We start from the raw sequence: 16,400 nt of genomic DNA on the forward strand, positions 1-16,400 counted from the left end.
CCTGTCTCCCTCCCTTCCCCAGCCCCTCCCCCTGCTCGCGCATGTGCTCTCCCTCCAATAAAATTCATTCTTGAATATTGATGATTTCCAGGCACAACTGTCTGCAAAGTATACGCTGTTGGCCTGAGAGTGCTGCCGAGGCGGCAGGGAGCGCAGTGAGGAGATAGGCCTCAAGTGGCTCCCAGCAGCGCAGCATCAGGTAACCCCGAATCGGAATGAATAGGTTCTGTGGGATTCCTTGGTAACAGCAGACTGCAAGGTGAGGGCAAGGTCCAAACGCAAGCCTGCACTGCCAAGGCTGAGTCCTGGGTTTCCACACACCCTTGGCGGAGACCTTGTTAGCACTGGAAGCTTGTCCCTACAGAAACCATCGTTGACCCGATTCCAAACTCCTGTCTGAGACTAGTTCTCAAACTTCCTGTCCAAAGTTAAGTGGAAGTTCTTCCCTCTATTCCTCTTTCTGGGGAAGTGGTCATTGATCCCGACCTGACACCGCCGCCGTCCTCCAGAGGCAGCCCCTCACTGGGCACCTCGGGCACCGGCACTGCCCCACAGGGAGGTGAACATGGAGGCAGACTCCTCAAGATCACGGTGCTTATGACCAAATAAGAAAACGGAAACAGGCACTACCTGAGCTAACCAACTCACGGGGGCCCTTCCTCCTGAAGCACTCCTGCTGGCTGGTCCACGCGGCCCCGGCTTCTCCGGATTCTGTGGTAGCTGCAGTTAGGGGACGAGTCGAACGGATCAACCACCACCGGCCATCCCGTCGCAGTGGCAGCACGTGTGCTCATGTGAAAAAAGAGAGTGTTAGCAATGGGCGCAAAGGCTCGGAGCGCGTCCTGGGTCCAGCGGGGCGGGGGCAGGGGGTGGAGGCTGGGTCGCCGGGCTCCTCCGAGCCCACCCACTCTCCTCGCCGGCCGCCCGTGTCTGCTCGTGATCTGTCCCTTCCTGAGAGTTCTGACTCCCGGACACGTGGTCCCTGCAGGAAAACAAAGCAATGGCGGGGCGGGGGCAGGGGTGTGTGTGTGTGTGTGTGGCTATAATTTCAAGACAACCATATGCTTTTATATGCTTTTAATAAAACTTAAGTCTCATTTTAGACATTTTGAGGGAATGAGTTCTGTTAATACCAAGATCTCTTCATTCAATAACATTTGTGCCTACTGTATATGCACACTGGACACGGGTGAGCAAGCAGAGGGGCCACGGAGAATCAAACTATTAAACAGTGATTATAACGGAACCTCAGGGGTGCTGGAATGGAGGCTGGTACAAGACTTCAGGCTCACCATGCAGGGGCCGAGCCCGGGGGGGGGGGCCCTATGCTAGGTGGGAAGTGCAGGGGTGTTCCAGAATCTGTGCCACTTCAAAAGAATCTGCAGGGCAGCCCCGGTGGCGCAGCGGTTTAGCGCCGCCTACAGCCCGGGGTGTGATCCTGGGGACCCGGGATCGAGTCCCGCATCGGGCTTCCTGCGTGGGGCCTGCTTCTCTCTCTGCCTGTGTCTCTGCCTCTCTCTGAATGAATAAATAAATCTTAAAAAAAAAAATCTACAAGGTGATGAGGCAGTTTTCTTGGGTAGGACATGGGATATCTTCTAGGCAAATAAAATCCTCCCAGTGTAGGAGGAGGTCTGGAGGCCTGAAAGGCCCAGAAGGTTGCTTCCACTTAACAGCATGATCTCCAAAGCCCCACCCCTTCCTTCCTAGCCACGTCCACAGGTCCGCCCAGGTCTCAGACACCTGTGGCTGCCACACACAGGTGTGCCCACCCCAGGTGTGACCTGTTGGGATCATGTTGGGGAGAGACCAAGACCCTCCCTGGAAGGTGCCCCCATCAGCAGCGTGTTCTAGCTGCCAGAAGTCAGACGGGGCCAAATTTTGTTGCACGCTGTGTGGAAGCTGTCACTAGTCAGTAGGTATTTAGAGAAAAGTATACCTGGAAGCATCAAAAACGAGAGGCAGAGAAGGAAGGGAGGGAAGGAGGGAGGGAGGAAGGGAGAAAAAGCTAGTCAAGAATACTAAAAATGAACAAAAATGGACTCAAATCAGAAGTCCCTAGGCGAGCTCCCTTTCTCTATTCGGTCTCCTCATCTGTGAAAATAAAAGTTAGACTCCCATGCCTGGCATATCTCTTGGTTCTGATATGTGATGCCCTCCTAGCATATGTACCAGGTCAGCTCCCACCATGTTCCTCAGATGGCTGGGACAGACATCAACCAAACGTGTCGCATAAACACTGAACAAAAGTGTGATGGAAGCACCTGAGGCTAGTAGGGTAGCTCGGGGGTTAGACTGTCCTCACTCAGGTGTGCAGATGTGGAAGGTTCTGTGCACACAGTAACTGGCTCTTTCTTCTCCTGGACTTCTTGTGTTAACAAAAGAGAGTTCACCTCGGAACTGCATTCTCTTTCCTGAGCCCTTCTCTCGGGGTAGACTGCGTTGCCTTAGAAGGCCTTAGGCTGAGAAACACTTGGTTAAGCTACAATTAGCAAAATTACAAGGCTGAGGAAAAGTAAAAACAAAATGCTCTGGGGAAGGACTCAAGAACTTGAAATAGAAAGACATGGAATTATCTCTACCTGCAAAAAAGATAACTATTTCAGACAAAATATATAGGTATTAGGGAGATGACACTCCTGAATACAGGGGGGACAGCAAGATGACTAGAACTTGGCCACAGCTTTCAACTCTTTAAGATGGATTCTGAGAAAAGGGAGCATGATGCCAAATTTGCACAGCAGCAGCTCCGGGCAAACCTGGGGATGTTTTTGTCATTAGGAAGACTAGAATGTTCTAGGCAGTGCTTCACAGTGTCTGCACTCTGGCAAGTGAACCCAGTGGTTTTGTCCTCTGCTCTGCAGCTTCAGACATCTCATCATATCATTGGCCCCACTGACTCTGGGAGTTCTGACCCTTGCTAACTAACCGGCATGCTGACTTGTTCATTATTAAGGGAACACAGATCTGGGGGGTAACAGTACTGGCAAGAATTGTAATAATAGATAATGTTGGGCAGCCCGGGTGGCTCAGCGGTTTAGTGCCACCTTCAGTCCAGGGTGTGATCGTGGGGACCCAGGATCGAGTCCCACATCGGGCTCCCTGCATGGAACCTGCTTCTCCCTCTGCCTGCCTCTCTTAGTCTCTCACGAATAAATAAAATATTTTTAAAAAATAATAATGTTATTCAGATGTTGGCCGGGTGCTGTACCACATCTGTATATATAGCATTTCCATCACGCCATGTTACAGATGAGGTACAGGGACTCGCACGAGATCACACAGCCACTAAGAGGGTCAGGATCAAACCCAGATCTGTTTTGACTCCACAGCCTGTGGTCTTTGCACAACCACGCCTATAACTCCAAATTATGATTGGAAAAGTCCCTGAATACAGAATCTAGAAAAGACATGAAAAATTTCTAGCCACTTTGGGGATACTTCTATCTAGATATTTGGGACCAGGCTTCAAAATTAGAGAGCTAGAGCCTCCATCCACTGCTGTAGCTCACAACCCTCCACCTGCGTTTGCTACTCCATGGTGTAGCCTCAGTTTGTCTTCTTACATTTAGATAACTGGGTAGCCTGGTTAGGTTCTATCCTGATGCATCTTTGTTACCTTTATAAGGCATCCCAGACCAACTTCCCAAATTCTAGGACCCTATTTGGTTCCAGGCCCACCTGATAACACTGGGTACCAGAATCTGAATCTAATAATGGATCAAAAAAACCTACAAAAGAAGATAATCTATTTAGGGGGCAAAGGATCATAAGCAATAAAGTACCTCATAATAAGCCACTCCATCCCATTTGTAGGGAAAGGATTCTTTTTTTTTTTAAGATTTATTTATTCATGATAGATGTAGAGAGAGAAGGAGAGAGGCAGAGACACAGGAGGACGGAGAAGCAGGCTCCACACCAGGAGTCCGACGCGGGACTCAATCCCGGGACTCCAGGATCGCGCCCCGGGCCAAAGGCAGGCGCCAAACCACTGAGCCACCCAGGGATCCCCTAGGGAAAGGATTCTTAATATAGCAGGTGGTGATGCAGCGGAATGTTTGAAACTAGATCCAGGGTTTGTAAGAGATGCAGTTTAAGTATGAAAGACATCTTTATAAAGATCAGAGAGAAACAAAGGAAGGGAAAGAATTCTAAAACAAAATCTTATTTGGCAAACTAAACACATCCAAGAGGAAATCAGCACTTGTTCAAAGAAAAAGACCTTATGAGAAATAATGTAAATTCATGTTTGCCCTCGAAAAATTATGAACCAGAAACTTGGTGACAAACAGCAACGATGAGCCGTCCTGATCCAGTGAGTTTAAGGGCCCTTACAGGCTGAAGGGACAGAAAGCCAGGTCTGGAAAATCATTTCTCAAAGTAGAAAATAAAAAACCCAGTTTGAAACTAGAATTTCATCTCCAGAACAGAGATGGATGCTTATGCTAACAGCATTTGGGATTAGGCCAAAGAAATGCTAGACTATGTACTCTTCCAGGAGAAATTCCGTAACAGTGATTTTCTAGCTTATGATCACAAGATCCCTTTACAGGGCAGCCTGGGTGGCCCAGCGGTTTAGCGCCACCTTCGGCCCAGAGCGTGATCCTGGAGACCCAAGATCAAGTCCCCCGTCGGGCTCCCTGCATGGAGCCTGCTTCTCCCTCTGCCTGTGTCTCTGCCTCTCTCTCTCTCTCTCTCTCTCTGTCTCTGTGTGTCTCTCATTAAAAAATAAAATTTTTTAAAAAATGAAAACAATTTAAAAACTGGTTCATTTAAAAATTAACCCATTATATATCATTAAAAGTATTTTTGTGAAAAATAAGCCTATTTCCTAAAACAAAAATTTCTGGAATGTCTAGCTTAATGGAAGACAGCTGGACTCTCCCATCTACTTCTGCATTCCATCTGTTGCTTTGGATGAACTACGTGAAGAAAATCTTGGTTTCACACAGATACGTATATGGAGGGGATCCCTGGGTGGTGCAGCGGTTTGGCGCCTGCCTTTGGCCCAGGGCGCGATCCTGGAGACCCGGTTGGGAAGCTGTCACGGTCCAGGGGCAGATACAAGGTTTCCAAGATTCCAGGGTTCACTTGAAAAGCCTATTTCATCACTGTCGATAAATACTATTAGTTGTTTTCTGAAAATGACAGGCTCACTTCATTTGAGAAAATGTCCACTGAGTACCCAGTTACGGGTAAGCAGACGCTGCTCTCTCGAGTACTAAGGGCAGCTGGCGAGGAAGGGCCGGCTCCGTGGCCAGAACAGCCACGCAGGCACCTCCCCGAAGGCGGCCGCCGAGCTCCTGAACGCAGAGCAGGCACGTGCATTCTCAGGGCAAGCGAGGGGGAGGACTGCTGACTACCTACATGGTCTGCTGTCACTGCCTTCATCTGTGCTGAGGTGACAGCAGCTTTGCTCACAATTCATTTATCAGATTAATGCAAATACTGACACAGTGCAAAGGGCAAATAACGTCTAAATATTCTTCTAAGAATAAGGGTGGCTTTATGGACCCCTGGAAGGGCTATCAGGGAGGAGTCCATGGACCATGCATTGAGGACCACGGCCTAGAGTGACACCATGGCTTCTGGCTCATCTAATTTCTAGGCCGACAGGTAGCTCAGTGAGGATCAACCTTCAATTTAAATATGTCCCTCAACATATGGTCCCTTTTAACCCACAAACCAGACCGATTCAACAAATTCCACTGTGACTTCAGCCCCCTGAAGCCAACACACTTGCCCACTTACCCCGGGCTGCAGTGGGCTGTGCTGTGCACAGTCCTGCCCTTGGCTTTTGCCTGCCGTGAGCGGGCTGGGACCCGGTCTGAGCTCCTCGCAGGCCCCGTTGGGCACCTGGACGGTCACGTACTGGGCCAGCTTCTGCACACAGCTGCAGCAGCGTTCCAGCGCCTGCTCCCTGGACACTCCACTGAACTGCACCCGGAACATGCGACTCTTGTTCTATTGGACAAATCCAAAGTTCTCCTCGGTAACCTTCATCATGTGCTTTCAGTTACCGTGCAGTCTTCTAGGGAGTGCTTCCCTTTGCTCGCAGGGGAAGAAGAGGCATGGATAAAGGAGCAGTTACTCTGGATTGTTCATGTGGGCAGAGAAAAGCCAGTCTTTCTTTTCTTCCCCTTTGGGGGAGCTACTTCTACTATATTCATCTCCTTTAGGGAATTGACAGCAACAAAAACAGAAAAGCCCGTTCCAAAAAGACCAGGAAAGTCACCAGTGACTGCAGTAAAAGATCAATGTTTTGTCTTACTTCGGAATAAAGATTTCATAGCTTCTAATTCCTTAGGTGGAAAATCAGGGCTGGCTCAACAGAATTTCTCTAAAGCCAAGTATATAAAAGAGCAAACTGGGGAGATGGCACATGCAACAAACCAGTGAAGTTGACAGACAAGACAGGAGAACAGGCAACAGGCAGATGCTGAGCTGGGGAATCTCATACTAGTAATTGGTAGTGCTCTTTATCTGGGAAGAAGCCAGACTACCACACAAATCACACGTTGCCTCTAATTTGCTGTATGAGCTCCATCTCTTGGCAAATCAGCAAATGTGGGAGAGATGCAGTTAACATTGTTAAAGTTTGGCAACTACATCAAACTTATTTGATTGTAAGTTTAAAAACAGAACTACGCTGTACCAGTAACAACAAAAATAAACCCATTATTTTAGTAGAAGTAGCTTCCTGTTTTGCTAGTCTGGTATTCTAACCGGGTCGGCACATTATCAGACACCCGGCTGTATGGTGTGCCTTTGTCCACTTTCTTCTTTAAAGAAATCAGGACACTGGGACACCTGGGGGGCTCAGCAGTTAAGCATCTGCCTTCAGCTCAGGAAGTGACCCTGGAGTCCCGGGATGAAGTCCCGCGTCGGGCTCCCTGCATGGAGCCTGCTTCTCCCTCTGCCTATATCTCTGCCTGTGTCTCTGCCTCTCTCTCTCTGTGTCTCTCATGAATAAATAAAATCTTAAAAAGAAAAATCTGGATGCTAACTTAACACAGTGACTTTCCACTTAATACATAAATCACTCTGCTAATGGGAGAATGTTTCCAGCCACGGCTAACAAAATCCCCTCAGGCCAACATCCCCTGGTTTGCCTGTTCCCAATTTATGCTATTTAAGTTTTTAGATAAAGCCATTAGGCAAAGCCACATATTTAGGTTTCAGTAAACTCTGGGCATGTACAAGTGATGAGCAGGTATCATGTTTAGAAGAATAGACACTGCTCCCTCTTTGCTGCCACTGTTGGGTTCTCTTCATTTTGTAATTCATTTACTCTTTATCCTAAGTGTAAAAGAACCCATTATCACCACCCCTACAACAATGAAAAATATGAAAAGGGAATATTCTAGTATGTACCTATCTTAGGACATATACACACACACATCCATTGTGTGTTATATATTACTGGATATGTTAGACTATACTACTGTTTGGTAACCTAACAAGAATAAAAATAAAAATATAGTTCATTGCTCTTCATGGCTGAAGAGGATTCCTTTATTAACCTGGCACCCTGCTGACAAATATTTTAAGTTATTTACAGTCTTTTTCCCTATTATAAACCACAAAGCTTTGGCAGGCGTTCTCACACTATATATCTTTGTACATAAATCTGGCAGGTCCAAAGGTCTTGTGTATTTGGGTACCTAATGCCAAACTGCTCCAGGCCGGACAGTATCAGTTACTTCCATTGACAGTTTATCTGTCTGTACCTTCCAACACTGGAGATTCTTATTCTTTTAAACTTTTTTAAATATTTCATTTATTTATTCATGAGAGACACAGAAACAAGAGAGGCAGAGACACAGGCAGAGGGAGAAGCAGGCCCCATGCAGGGAGCCCCATGTGGGACTGGATCCCGCATCCCCAGGATTACACCCTGGGCTGACGGCGGCGCTAAACCACTGAGGCACCCGGCTGCCTTCTTTTAAACTTTTTTTACTCTACTAGGTGAACATAGATTTTTTATTGTAGGAATTCATTTCTTTGATTACCAATAAGGTCAAATGTTTTTCTTCCACTTATTGGGCATCTTATATTTTTTCTTTCCTATATCACCTATTCACTTCCTTAGCCATTTTTCTCTTGGAGGAATAATCCCCAAATTGTCAAGAGTAATTGAAAGCTGATTTTCCTCAAGGAAGAGAGAAGAACTGATAAGAGACCTATACCTTCCATTTCTGGTAATTCTATGTATCTCTTTTTTGTGTGTGATCAGTTGAGCTGTTTTCCTGTTTACAATTAATTAGCTGTTTCAAGCTTACCCTAGTTGAAACTCTGTATGGAGACATCTCTGTTAGCTATTCCCATGCTGACTGTTATTATCCAACCTCTGATATGCAGTCACATTAAAAATTGTACCTTGGAGCTGGATGGAAAGCTGTACATTAGAAACAGACAATTAAGAGTATCAATGGCAAAGATCTCGGGCCACTCGTGTAACTCTAGAGGTATCTATATGTGAGTATGCATAAGAAGGAGTCTAGACAGTTAGGGTTTCTTTAGAATGTAGTTCCAAGAATGACAGGGTATGCTGTATGCGTGCGTGATAGCCTAACTGAAGCCTTGCTGCGTGTTTGTTTCTGTAAAATTGAATTTGAACTTATTATCTGAAGCCAGAAATATCACCTCAGTGCATGTGGACCCAAGATAAAACTGAGGTACATCAGGAAAAAAAATGTGACAATGAGCTACATCGCCATCCCACATCCTCAATGCCATGGGGCACCACAATGGAAAAGCTGCCAGTGGGTTCACAAGAAGGACTCCTAGGTTGAAAATCTTGATAAGATTTATGCTTATGCCTTATATAAAAGTGAGAAAGGGCTCCTTGTGGTGAAATGAGAAGTTTTCAAGTATATACCAACAGCCATGAACTGACCTAAATATACAGTCTATTATCTAAGGAGATTAGCTCAGAATTACTGTATTTTAAGTGATGGTTTACATACTAGATTGTTCTCCCTTATTCCAGAACACTTAATTTCAAGTTATTACACAAGCAGAAAACCCCCTTCACACGGATGCCTTGAGGAAATAAAAATTAAGGGTGAGGGCTTGCCTCTTGACACTTATCTTCATGTACTCACAAGAAAGTCAGGCTCTGCCTTCTGGAAACCTTCATGCCCAGTAAATTCTGACTCACAGGTATGAACAGCATCTCCCTTTGGAGATTCTTGAGCTGCAGACTCTATGGCTGACAGTCTCAGCACACGTGCAAGACGTGGGCCTGGTTAGCACCACGTGGGAGGAGAGCCATGGAGATACAAGGCCTCACCAACCTGTTGGGGTTTCCTGCTCAGTTTAGATTCATTGCCCAGACCCGTATGAAGTTTCCCATCACCACTGGGACCCCAATTGAAGTAGTTTCCCCCACAACAGGTAAAGAATAGGAAGGGGAGGGGAGTACAGAAAAAGGACTTAATGAGAGAAGGGGCTTCAACACTTTCTTCGATTCTTTACTTTGAAACTAAGAGGACAGGCTCCAAGCCTAGACCAGACAAAATCATGAAAACAGGTTTGAGTGAGTTATTGGGGGTAAAGAGGATGTTGTTTTTGTTCACTCCTTTAAACCAAAGTCCCTTCAGATAGGTAAGTAAATGTTGACTGTTAGCCGATCAGCCTGGACATTTTGATCAGAATTATTGAAAAAAAGGAAGCCCAATCTGCAAATAGGCACGACTTAAACAATCTGTTTATTTCATCCAGAGAGAAAATAAATATAATCTTTTAGTTACCCACAGATTTTAACTATATTAAATTGCTGTCGGGCAGCCCTGGTGGCTTAGCGGTTTAGCATCGCCTTCGGCCCAGGGCGTGATCCTGGAGACCCCAGATCGAGCCCCATGTCGGGCTCCCTGCATGGAAACTGTTTCTCCCTCTGCCTGTGCTCTCTCTGGGTCTTTCAGGAGTAAATAAATAAAACATTTTTTTAAAAAAATAAATAAATAAATAAATAAATTGCTGTTAACAATAAAAACCTTATTTCAAAATACTTCTTCCATTTGTCAACTTAAACAATGGCGTTTGTTACATAATACTTGGTTAACTAAAAGCTACCCAAGGCAAGAAACACCAAAGATACCAAAGAATCTGTTGGTTCAACATTAATATGTCAAGTCAATAGATTACAAAAAGGAAAAAAAAATGATCTTGATAAGAGGTCAAAAAGCTTTTGATAAATCAATTTAATATGTAATCCTGATAAAATATTAATAAATAAACTTTAACTGAAAGAATATTTCCCTTACATGGTAAAGAATATCCAATCAATAGCTAGAAATGTTTTAATATCTAAATACTACTTTGCATTCAAGTCAGCAAGAGGTCAAGGATGACGCTGTAACCATAAAATTAGTGTTCTGAAAAGGTCTAGGTAATTCAGTAGGGTGAGAAAAGTAATAAGTCTAAACTACTGGAAATAAATAAAATTGTCACTGTACATTATAAAATCACTTTCCTAGAAAGTAAAAAATTAACAAATCAAGAGTTAATGAAAGTTCAGTAAGGAAGCCAAGTTTCAATTAATTCAGAAAAAGTCTAATAAGCAACTAAAAATATCTTTGGGCTAAAGAATATCATTAACAGTAACACTGAGAAAAGGTTCCTAACCTGTAATATTTATAAATATTTATATATAAATATATATATATATTATGCATATACAACTATATATAAACTACAAAGTAAATATATATTTCTACATAGCATGTAACCTGTACATGTATATAACATGTAATCTCTATACATATTCTGTCTAAATACTTTTTTTTTCTGTCCAAATACTTTGAAGAGGAAAATAAGGCAAAATCAGTAAGTAGGTGATTCAAAGAAATACAGATGGCTAACTAACCCACAAAAAAAGCTCATTTTCATTAGTTACCAAAGAAATGCAAATTAAAGGAAGATGCTCATTTCTGCCAATAAGATTGGAAGCTACCTTTTAAATTTAAATTATATGCCCCTATTGGGAAGAATTTGGGTAAATGAGCATTCTTACACATCACTAGTGTTGAAGAAATAGGCAACCTATAGAGAGGACAGATATACAAAATAAATACACATACTTCCAGGACTCTCAAGAACCCTGTAAAAAAACCCTTACAAAAATCAAAACATTTTTTTAATAGTGAAAACTTGGGAATTAGTTAGCTGAATCATGGTACATCCAAACAAACATCCAAAATAAAATGCTATGTAGCCACGAAGAATCACATTTTCAAAGACTAAGAAATGACTCGGGATATGTTCCTGATGTAATGTTACGTGACAGGAGAGTAGGAGGATACAAAGCACTCTTTATACGACATCCCAAGTGTATAAATTATCTTTATGGTAGACACTGTTCATTGCCTTGAGCTGATACACACAAGAGGCTGGAAAAGCCAAACGCTCATTTTGCTAATGTTAGCAGGTTGGGATTGGCCACATTACACTGTTCTGCTCCATGAGACATAAGAAGACATATTCTAGGGGTTGTAGAAGGTGGAAGAAAGCCTTATAGAAAAGTTTATGCTTTCCTTACGAAAGGGACAGATGAAGCTGGTTTTCCTTGAACAGAAATTCAACAGAGCAACAGCAGCCATTCTGTAAATGTGAAGGAGAGGCTGGGGGAATTGCAAAGATGTTGACCTTGGCAGTATGAAATTGCTGAGCCAATACTAGCAACTGCCTGTTTCTGGGGAAAAAAAACAAACCCCTAATTTTGGGGGCCATTATGCCTGGACTTTCTGTCGCATGCATTTGAATGCTATCCTAACTGCTAGAGTATTTATGCCAAGTAACAACTTTAAAATGTTATAATGATTAATTTTTGAGTGGCCAAATTATGCTTGGTTTTTATTTTGCTCTTTACAGTTAAAAATTTTAATAGTAATATTTATCAGGAAAAAATTAAAACTCAACTATTAGACATATGGCATGGTATAACCTTTAAAAGACATATATAGTGAGTGAGAGGTAAGGGGTGCTGACCTCTGTACAGTTGAAAGTCCAAGTATGACTTGTGACTCCCCCCAAAACTTAGCTACTAGTAATCTATTACTGACAGGAAGCTTTACCAGTAACACAGTCGATCAACACGCTTTGTATGTTTACCTGTGTTATATGTATATGTATGTTATATGTATTCCTACAATGAAGTAAGCTACGGAGAATGTTAAGAAAATCATAAGGAAGAGCAAATACATGTACAGTACTGTACAGTATTTATCTAAAAAAATCTGTGCATAAGCAGACTTACAAGTTCAAACTGCTATTGTTCTGGCATGATACAGTCCAGGGCTCAAGTCAGAAGACCAGTGGGTGGCCCAGTTCTCTGACAGCTAGTTATACCCTGAACTAGTGGTGGAAGTCACAGTTCATTCCCTCGTGCACAAAACGAAAACAGAAACTCCTGAAAATGTGCAACGGGGTTTTTGAGTATGTGCTCTAGATCCCTTTGGCAGTCTGGCAAAGCCAGCAGATCACTTCTCAAAACAACCTTTTTAATCACATAAAATACATTAGATTATAAAGGAAGGAAACTAATTATCCTGAAACAGTCCACCACAATATTACAACACTAATTTGTGAACTAACAACATATATGCTTTATTAACATATGCAATAAAGAGATCTAGCAGCAGGTCTAATCTGGCGGTGACACTGTCAACATGGCTTACATTGAAGCTATCTGAAACTGTGATGTGGTATGAAAGTAGCTGATTTCTATTGGTGCAAAGGCCTAATATGACTGTGTCTAAGGCCTAGGTTCATAATTGAAGGAAATGATAAATTTCAATTAGAAGTCAGTGAAAAGCCATGCAGTTCATTGTCCCCTGAATCCTTTAAGGACTCTTTGGAGGGTCTGTGGACCCCAGGCTAAGACCGCTCTATCAGATGCTCTCTATTAGATCCTCTTCCAACTCTCAGTCTATGAACCCACAAAAATTTGGCATCTTTCACCTAAATTTCAATGTTATCTACTCAGTAAATGTTAATAGGTTAGTTTTTTAAAGTTATTTCTGAAAGAAAATAATCCAGGTGATTAGTCTGTATGCTTCTTTGATGAAGATCATTCTCTATGTTTAATGCAGCTAGAAAGCAAATAAAAGGGACATTTTTTAATATTAAAGAGGGAAAATGAAAAGATATATTCAGTAAAGCATTCGGAAATAGTAAGACAAACACTGACCCACCCGCCCGCCCCTGCTCCCAGCGTGTGCCTGGGGATGGAGAATGGTTGAGCCACCCTGTCAGAGGGGCACTGACAGATTTATCAAAGCTCTGGCTCCTTACCCATGAGGCTTCTGCCTCTCTACAGTCCTCCTTCCACATTCTGCCCATAGTGCAAACCTTTCTTAAACATACATAATCTTCCAGGTTCCATTTCACCTGCAAAGAGAAGCTCCCATACCTCCCTCTCCCCCTCCCAGTCTGCACTCCCCCCCGCCACTGTGCAAACTTAGATGAGAAGGGTATGAGCATTTGCTTAAAACAGTTGGCCTCTTGCCTTTATCGTTGTTCCAAACAATAGACAATCCATGCGTCTCACAATCTTCAACCAGTTCTTGCTACCAATGAGTGAAAAGCCTTCCTGAAACAACACAATTAAACACAATTAGCTATAGAAGCAAAAAGGGACATGAAGAATAGCTCTGGTGCAGCTGCCTCCTATTAGAAAGTTGTGCATGTATTCTGAAATTAAGCACAGTAGAAATGATTCAACCTCACCCACTGCCAACGATGACCCTTCCAGTAAGTCCCCATGTCCCAGGGCTCTTCCTGCCTGATCCACAGTAAGAGCCTCAGCTTTTATTGCTTGATATTTTCATCTTGAAAATAAAATATTAAAGATAGTAAATGTCCACAGTCATATTTTCTATAAAGTACATTTTTAGAGGGGTGTCTGGGTGGCTCAGTTGGTTAAGCATCTGCCTTCAGCTCAGGTCATGATCCCAGGGTCCTGGGATCGAGCCCCACATTGAGCTCCCTGCTCAGTGGGGAGTCTGCTTCTCCCTCTGTCCTCCACCCCGTGAGCTTGTGCTCTCTCTCTCTCACTCTCTTGCTCTCTCTCTCAAATGAATAAAATCTCAAAAAAAATTTAAAAATGAATTTCTAGAATTTGCCAAAATATGAGCCTATATTTCTGAAAGCTAAGGGTTTCCAATACACTAATTTATTAAATTATCTGACACATCTCTCTATCTACAAAGCAAGAGTTCTCTTCATGAGAATCTTATTTTTAGATTTGATGAATGGAAAAATTGAAGCAACTTGTTTTTGGATACTGAATGTCTAGTTCTTCATTTCAATCTGATAAACAAAATAGGCAAAGAGGGCAGTAGAGGGCACACTAGTCTCAAAAGAGAGACAGCAGCTAGATCCTAATGGCAGAAAGATGAACTTTTTCTGCAGCTTATTAATAATACAGTAAATAGAATTGACTGTTTAGGCATTGCGTTCTCTCCTCAGCTCCAATTATGTTGTCAGTGGATTTCCCCAGTTAAGAAGCCCAGTAGTGAGACCGTTCTTGGCATTCAGTAAAGCTGATCCTGGGAACTGAAAGAATGGTGGTGTGCAAATCCTGCCTGCACACCGCCAGCCTGCCTTGTACTGTTCATGTACCACAGCGAGGGAAGGCTGCCCAAGGGATCCGAGGAGATATCAGAGAAAACTCCAACTCTGGGAAAACAGAAGAAAAGGTCGTCCCTTACAAGTGTGAACCCTCATGGCGTCTCTCTTCCCAAATCTATACATAGAAAAACCACAACTTCCAGACAAATTTAGAGCCTGGAAAAACTGGATGTTAATTCCTTAGCATTTTCATTTAAAAAAGAAAAAAGAAAGTCACTTCTAAAATGTGGATTCTAAGAGTTTCATCAGTAGTGGTACGGTTTCTTTTATTTTTAATGAAAAAACAAGTTAGGCAAACCATCTGTGATTTCTTCTTAAAACTCTCTGAATTAGCAAAAAAGAAATGTGTTTACTATTAGATCCCAAACATGCAGACACTGTAGTATGAAATGGCAGTATGCGAGGACCCTGAAACTCATACCAAGTACAAACTGGTACAACTGTTTTTTTCTTTTCTTTTCTTTTTTAGTAGGCTCTATGCCCAGTGTGGAGCCCAATATAGGGCTTGAACCCAATGCGGGGCTTGAACTCACAACACTGACATCAAGACCTGAGCAGAGGTCAAGAATGGGACACTTAACTGACTGAACCACCCAGGTGCCCCCAAACTGCTACAACTCCTACAGAGGGTAATTTGGCAGTATCAGAATTACAAATGCAATACTTTTTAACCCGGCAACTCCATCCTGGGAATTCATTTCACAGATCAGCCTGCACACATGTGAAGTGATGCATAGACAAGGTTAAGCATTTCTGCATTCTTAACAGTAAAAGACTGGAAACAATTCAAGCACACATCAACAGTGGACTAGTGAAATAAAATATAGTACTCTTTACAACAGTGTACAACTGTAAAAAATAGTAAATGCTGTTCAGTAGAAATATAATTTGAGCCACATATATAATTTTTAATTTTCTAATAGCCACATTTTAAAAACAAAAAAGTTGGTAAAATTTTAGTATTTTATTTAACTTAAATGTAAAAAGACATTATTATTTCAACATGTAAACACTGTAAAACATTAAGGTAGTGTAAAAAAAGAGAATGTAAACTAAGTCTCTGAACCCCAATGTGTTTTACACTTATACCACATTTCAATTTGGACACTGTATTTTTGATGGTTAAAGTGAATAACCAAAACAATAACAATAACTAAAACAAATACCAAAACAATAACGTCTAATGGGAACGTTACTGCTAGCATTTTACACTGCTACCATTTTAAAATCTACATTTAAATTAAATTTAAAGTTCTCGGTTTTAGTCTGCCAGCCACATTTCGAGTGCTCAGTAGCCAGCCCGTTGCTATCTTCTCAGTGTGGTTCTGTACAAATTGATCTCTATGGTGTATTGTTCAGCAAAAAGCAAGCTACAGAACAATGTCCATAATATACTACTTTCTGTATAAGGGAGGACACATGCAATGTATATTCTTATTATTTGTTTATATTTACATTAAAAAGAAACTAGAAGGATTAGTACACATGAGACTAATAAAAATAGCTATCTGTAGGGAGTGGGAGTGAACAGTGCAGATGGGGGTAGGAGATGGAGTAAGATTTTTTGTTGTCCTCCACAAACACTGCTGCTCCCACATGGTGCCGCCTCGGTGAATGGCGTCACATACACCTGCCCGACACCCAAGAGATCACGGGCCATCATGCTCGACTCCTTTCCTCACTCCTTCAACACTAAGAAATCTTCAGCCTTGGAGATCCCACCCCCAAACGGCTTCTCCACCTAACCATTCTCCCCATGTACACTG

General features: G+C 42.7%; 1 protein-coding gene across 1 annotated transcript in view; it reads right to left on the reverse strand.

Moving 5' to 3' along the window:
- Positions 1 to 16,400, reverse strand: part of REC114 (REC114 meiotic recombination protein) — a 50,477-nt gene that overhangs the window by 2,270 nt on the left and 31,807 nt on the right. The window contains exons 2-4 of the mRNA XM_041742597.1: positions 13,511 to 13,594; positions 5,752 to 5,964; positions 631 to 720 (exon numbers count right to left, since the gene is read on the reverse strand). Of these exons, the coding sequence (XP_041598531.1) occupies positions 631 to 720; positions 5,752 to 5,964; positions 13,511 to 13,543 (336 nt within the window). The 5' untranslated portion in view covers positions 13,544 to 13,594. The remainder of the gene's footprint in view (positions 1 to 630; positions 721 to 5,751; positions 5,965 to 13,510; positions 13,595 to 16,400) is intronic.

The sequence above is a fragment of the Vulpes lagopus genome, chromosome 2 (genome assembly GCF_018345385.1).
Source record: "Vulpes lagopus strain Blue_001 chromosome 2, ASM1834538v1, whole genome shotgun sequence".
NCBI classification, from domain to species: domain Eukaryota; kingdom Metazoa; phylum Chordata; class Mammalia; order Carnivora; family Canidae; genus Vulpes; species Vulpes lagopus.